This window comes from Opisthorchis viverrini, assembly GCF_000715545.1.
Source record: "Opisthorchis viverrini unplaced genomic scaffold opera_v5_277, whole genome shotgun sequence".
NCBI classification, from domain to species: domain Eukaryota; kingdom Metazoa; phylum Platyhelminthes; class Trematoda; order Opisthorchiida; family Opisthorchiidae; genus Opisthorchis; species Opisthorchis viverrini.
Window position 1 is genome coordinate 391,757 of NW_008751928.1, and position 6,723 is coordinate 398,479.

The 6,723-nt window shown below is 45.6% G+C and overlaps 1 protein-coding gene across 1 annotated transcript in view; it reads left to right on the forward strand.

Moving 5' to 3' along the window:
• Positions 1-6,723, forward strand: part of T265_14817 (hypothetical protein) — a gene marked incomplete at both ends in the record, with an annotated part of 47,945 nt that overhangs the window by 7,922 nt on the left and 33,300 nt on the right. The window contains 2 exons of the mRNA XM_009175405.1: positions 4,529-4,570; positions 5,628-5,671. Coding sequence (XP_009173669.1) covers positions 4,529-4,570; positions 5,628-5,671 — 86 coding nt within the window. The remainder of the gene's footprint in view (positions 1-4,528; positions 4,571-5,627; positions 5,672-6,723) is intronic.

Consider the following 6,723-nt stretch of genomic DNA (forward strand, 5'->3'; position numbering starts at 1 on the left):
CCCACTGCCTCGTGGGTCAGACTTTTGAGTCAGAGGCTAGGGTCAGGGTCCCCGAACAAAACCCTACAATCTCCCACTGCCTCGTGGGTCAGACTTTTGAGTCGAATGCTCAAGGTGGGGTACCTCAACCAAACCCCCTTCCTCGGCCTAGGCAACCGGGAAGTATCATTTGCCCGCGCAGTTCAGCTTCCACCGATGTCCATCCCCAACCCCTTCCCACTGGACAAGCGTAATCGAAGGGTCTCCAGAAGAACGCAGCCACAGTTTGCGGGTAATCTGTTCTGAAATTGCGCAGTTTATTGTAGGTCCACCTGATTGACTACAACTTGATTGACTGGGCCAATTAATTACGTATAGCGCACAGCTTTCCGGTGGTTTTTACTCAACCCGGGGTCGGGCAAACAACGTTCGCGAGGTAGATAATATTGCTCCCACCAAATCCGGCCAATGCTTTGGAGTTACCGATGGTCAAACATCGAGTTTTCGTAAATTCTCTGCACATAGAGGCCACATTTCTTAACTACAATGCGGTATGAATCCCCTTGTCATAGTACATAATCTCTTCTTGACAAGCAAACTGATGTCACACTGGTGCCATATGTTGTCGGAGGTCGTCAAAACCTGATCTGGCCTCTTCAATTTGGAAAGTAATCTTGTCTCCAGCCCATCCACCCGAACTTATGCAACTGGCCAGGTCAATAAATGTATCTACCAGCAAAGGGTATCATGGGATTCGGGTTTGATCCCGCCCAATTTTTTAGCAACACTTTGCAAGTGTGAGGCGCATACCGAACCATGCGACAATTTTTTAAGTCGTTAAAAGTGACTTTCACTTCCGCTGAATTTAAAGCAAGGAGAACATACTGATTGTGAGCGCAACCTTCTACCCCACGTACCCAAGTCGTCGGTGAACGGAACTGCGGCAGCTTTAACCAATATACGACAAGTGTGATTTTCTTACAGTTGATATCGATGATGAGGAACACTCCGGGGGCGTTTCGATTCTTGAGGTTTCAGAGACAGGCAGAAGAATTTCAAGCAGCGCATGAATAACAAAGTTGAATGGTGGAAGAGCGCACTCCTGTCTTACAGCGCAAGTCGTGGTGAACTTACGCAAAAGTTTGCTGTGTGCCGGTATACGTACAGAAGTTGGCATATAGCAGGTGTATAAATGATAAGAATTTAGGAGGGACACATCTGGTTGGCGAGCACTGGAATAGTTCTTGACAGTCGGCAGCATCAAAAGTAGCCTTCGTGCCAAGAATAATGCCCCTCATTGGAAGTTAGCATTAGGTGTTTCCCGGTGCGGATTTGAAGTAACCGTCGGTCATTCGTGTAATTCTTTGTAAAACGCGACAAACTTCTTTTTACTATCATCATCATCATCATACTCATCATTATGCGCTGTACGAACTGCGTGCTTGTCATACAGTGGTTGTAGCCGCCACAATTTCGTCCACCGATGATTTGGGGGGAGGGGTAGGTAGCTGCGCATTTGAGGCGGGAGCTGATAGATTGGTGCGCAAATACAGATTTATCGGTGGACTTTTAAGTGGGGGGGGGATTCGGAAGGGAGTTATGCATTGAAGGCACCATTGAGGACGCGACTGGGCCATGTCTGATAATGTCTCTGACCGTTTATGTGGCCCCCCCTTGGGGTGCATATCCAAGGAGACGGCAATGATAGGTGCTGCTGCGTTTGCTGGTAATGGCTTCCATATTTCACTGCCAAGTCATTGATCTCCCTGGCTCTTTTCTACCCGTCGCATGGTTCTGCACAAAGAGCCCTTCGAGGAACTCGGTCGACTAGCATACGGAGCACGTGGCTAAGTCGGCGCAACCTGTGAAGTATGATCAGTCCGTCTATCGTGGGCGAGTTATTTCTTCCGAATACTAGCATTGCTGATCCACTGTTCCCACCAGACTCGGACAATACTCCGAAGACATCGATGGTCAAACACTGAAAGCCTTCTGATGTCTTCGGCACGCAGCGACCAGGTTTCTGACCCATATAGCAATATGGATCGCACCGCAGCATTGCAAACTCGACCCTTGACGAATAAGCTGACGTAATGCCTATGCCACAGGTGACCTGGGTTCACAAAAGTTTCTCCGGCTTCTCCGATCCCGATGGAATTATCATCTTTCACCAGACCACCGGACTGGTACAGCTGTTTAGGTAGGCAAACTTTTCTAAAACAAGTCTTCTGCAGGATGCCGGGTGAAATCTGGCATTTTGCTGAAGTTTCGCTCCTTGCAGACACTACATTAGATATGACGCAGGTACTCGATTGCTTGAAGGTTTATTTGGTTGACTACTGTTCAGTAACCGTGCTAAAGCCATCTGGTCGTTTTCGCTGTTGGGCACTTGTTTTTTTCGACGAAATCGAGATATAACGAAAGTTGTTCCCTCTCGTAAAGTGTCGTTTGAAAGACTGTGTTGGCCAGTTTGAATTTCAAATATAAATTAAGCGGTCGTGTCAGTGTCACACAGCAGGTTGTCAGCTCTTGGGATGATTCACTGGGAGTTCTTGTATCGTGCACCATCAAGACGGACATCTTAATAAGGCGGTCGATATGGCAACGAGCCATCTGTCAGCCTCGGTTAGCAGCACATATTAATACACACGCAACACTACACAACGCACAACCAACAACCGATTGATAAACTCCACTACGTTCCTAAAAGCGCACTGATGATGTCATCTCGATTAGTATAGTGTATAGTGTATCGGAGCGACCCTCCGGAGATCTGCGAAGGACACATGACTGGATGGCATCACGTGTTACTCTTGCTATTGTGGTGCTGTGCGAACCAGGTCGATAGCCTGTGACTATTTTCTCTCTTGTTCTGCACGGATGTTTCAGATCCACGACAAAACGCCAATGGCACGGTGGGTTGTCATCGGACCTGAACATATCCATACCTTGAGTTCAGTTGTTGTCGGAGTTTTTCGGTTAGGATTTCCATCAGACCCGTGTTTCTTTCAGGGACGTTCAACAACTTCATGAGGTTCGAACAAGTTCATTACATCTGTTTGCAGTTTCATTCGTTCATAAGGTGGCTTTCATATCGTATCATTTTCCCTAATTGCAATAAAACTGCATCCATTTTTCATGACTCTTCCGTCCTCATAAACCTGTAAGTGTAAGCTATCGAATAGTGAAATGTTACGTGACAGCACGAGCGTGAGTGGGTAACAAGGTAACTGGTAATAATCCGGCCTTGGTACCTTGATAACTGTCCTAACTCCTGGGGTCCTGAGTTTCACATCCCACTAGACAAGTGGTAAAACGAGGGATGTGACGCGTAAAACCTGCCACATAAAAGCGGCGTGAACTAAATGCTACAGTGGCCTGGTCCATGAAATTGGAACGATTATGGTTTTAAAAACAGGGGATTGGTCGACTTTCGGGAAGCGTTTCTTCTCGAAGTACCATGCAGTGTCATTGCGACCATGGGGTGCCCTTTTTGATTGGCAGGGATCGAAAGTATTTCGCATTGGCTCAGGGACTAATTCCGTACGCTGCATAAGTGTACTGTATGTCAGGTAATAGGGCTGCAATCGACAATGCACTCAAACTTCTAGATAAATAGCGATTTCAACTCACTGGGAAACGAAATCGTCCGTCCGTCGCATCATGCTACTAGTGAACTATCAAAGTACTTGTTGGCGAAATGTCAGATGGGATAGTATGTATTTTTCGCCAGACTTGTATTCGGGTTTGATGGTGGCAATAAAACACAAGAGGCTTCATGGCTTCATGCTTTCCAGGATAAGTTACAACCGGTTATTAGCATTCATCAATAGCTGATGAGGAGGAAGGAATTGTGTGGAAATCGCAGGATCACATGTTTCGCTTGAAGTGTTTCACGTTTCTCAGGCGTTTTTTGCAGTTCATCCTTGCTCAATTCAGTGATCTACATGAGTGAGGTCTCCAATCGCACGCGTGCACTCACAGTGCACTGTTTGCATGAACTGCATGAAAATTCAACTGTATGGGGAAACACAGGAGGGTGGGCGACAACCGCTTATCATTCGTAATTACGCTGATTTGTATTGATGTAGATCTGGATTCAGTAATCTCTCCTAGCTGAATTTCCGACGTGTCTTGTGAAGACCCCTTTTGTACGCCCTTAGGGGCTTTAACCGTTCATATGGGCATTTACTTTCCAAGCGTGTACGTCCTGAGTTGACAATTTTCCTTCGCATTAGGGTTGGTCATTGTAGTTCTGACACTGACGTTTCTCATCTCTTATCCGATTACTTAGTACAAGTTGGTAATTTCCACTCGCATAACTCTGGGAATAGAGTGTGAACCTACATTACTGAACCTCACTGAAGCTGGTATGCCGTTTTTAGCGATCCGAATTCTTGCGATGTTCTTCCTAGCTCGTGGCCAGATCTGGGTAACCCACCCAATTAAAAGTGTTCTTAAACTGTTGTTGAGCTTGTGGCTGCCGTATTCGAGTTCACTACTCAATCCTCCATTTGTTGAATTTATCAACGTTTCATCTAATTTCCAGTCTCCGGAACCTCCAAGACAATCCGATGTACTGGCAAGTCAGGTGAGGCATTTCCCATTTTCACCGCAACTCAGTGCTTCGGCGCCGTAGCTTGTTATCTATCTCATCTAACATTTTTGTCCGCCTGCCAGTTTGATATGTTGTAATACGATTATTTCAATAATTGTTCCGTTTTCTGCATCTTTCTCCTTCCCCATCTGCATTGTTGTGTCTACCGCACCCTACAACCGTCTACACCCCATCTATTCCTTGACTTTGCTCGTTTCCTGTCCACGACCGCGTGTTTCGTTTTTATTGTTCCCGAACTTCGCTAACCACCTTGTTGGTTGACTGACCCAGGTTTATGATCACTTCTAGGTATGTTTTGTAAATATGGTCCACGATTTCCCTGGTTTCTGTGTTTTCTGCCATTCATTCTGCCTTGCTGTTTGAGACAATATTTCTGGATTGTTTGCGGAGTTGCACACATTGTCATATTACCTTGTACGTCGTATGTTGTATCTCTCTGTTTGGGGTTTTGTGCCTATATGTCCTTTTTGTTCCTTCAGTAACTCAAAGCAGGCCCGTTTATATTATCGCTGCTGTCGTTGCTTGATTTCCTGCCGGTGTTTACTGTAATTTTAACCACATACCTGTTCCGCTACTTCTGTCTGTCGGTAATAACGTTGCTCTGTTTAGCGTCACACCAATACTAGAGCTTATTAACTAGCACCCTTTTCTCTTCGCATGTAGTGTTATGCTTAAGATTCTTAAGTTTATTTCTTTCCGGCATCGTGCGCCGTCACTATCCTGTATGCACCCAACTCATTTCCTAAATAGAGTTTCACATTTGCCTATCACTATTCTGTGTTCTTTCGCAGACTACCATCGTTATTATTCATATTATTTTTCCATGAATGCTGTACTTTGGATGCTTCCTATTGCTCTGACCACCGCCACAACACTGTTTCGACCCGTGTTCATGTTGCCACGTGTTGGTATCCTGATTCATGTCATTACAGTTGAGTGCAACGACTTTATAGTGACTATTCTTGTATCGGTGGTACCTATTCGCGTACTGAATGTTTGTTCCTTTCATTTGCCGCTTTTGGATCGCTAGTCGGGAAAAGAACGTACGGCATCAAAGCGGGCGAAGACTCATAGGTGAGTATAGTCCGACATTAGTCCTTCACAGTTCGCGTCATGCTTCAAGTCAGCCTTGAATTTGTTCAATTAGGTGGCGCACACCTGTAAACTTTTATAAAATTTTAGTGGCTTTATCTCTTGAACACTTCGTGTGCGGATCGCGCATCCACTCAGCCTCTTCTTGGTTAGTCTCGAGCAGTACTGGTGAAATTTCAGTGAAAAGATTGTGTGTGTGTGTGTGTGTGTGTGTGTGTGTAACTCACCTTTCTGCCCCTCATAATTGAGTAGCCATGTTGTGGTAAAGACTTGGAATTTGCACACATGTTTGCCGCACAATCACGCTTTGTCCAAGTTACACGGAATAGACTTCAGGATCATTCACCACATCACTACATAGTTATCTCGTGATGGTTGTACGCAACTCCATTTTTTGTCTGTACGTCACCCTCATCTTTCACCAGCGAACAGATGTGCCAAGCCAGTGTGCAACATCCCGTCAACCGGCTCTCATCAGTTGGCCACCAAACTTTCACAGTAGGTAAATTGGAAGCAAATCCCGTGTAAGCTCACTCATGTGCAAGGGTCTAAGAGATCACTTTAAGTTCAGATCTTGTAAATTTTGATCATGAAATCTCGCTGCTCTTCTGTCTCTCTATGGTTGAATCAACACGAATCCACTCCCTCTTATGCCATAGTGGCACTCCACACCTATCGAGTAATCAGTGAAAATGTCAGATCAGTACTGTCATAGTACATGGGGTGGGTTGAATAGGTGGGGGGGGGGCTCATCCTCGGTGTACTTTCGTTGGAACACGTACTTCCTAAGCTAGAATGCCGTTTAATCTACTGTCATTTTTATTTCGGAAGCGAACCAGAGGTAGTCAGTCTATATCTGGGCAATTGAGTATGAGGACGCTGAGCAACCAGCTCAGCCGCATTGATGACTGCTTCGTCCCTTAATGTAGGCCAGGGGGCCAGACACCAGTAGTCGCTAAGTGACAGTGGTCACTGACACCGTCAATGCATATGTCTACCATTCCGTCAGATAAAAATGTCTATTCGATGGATTT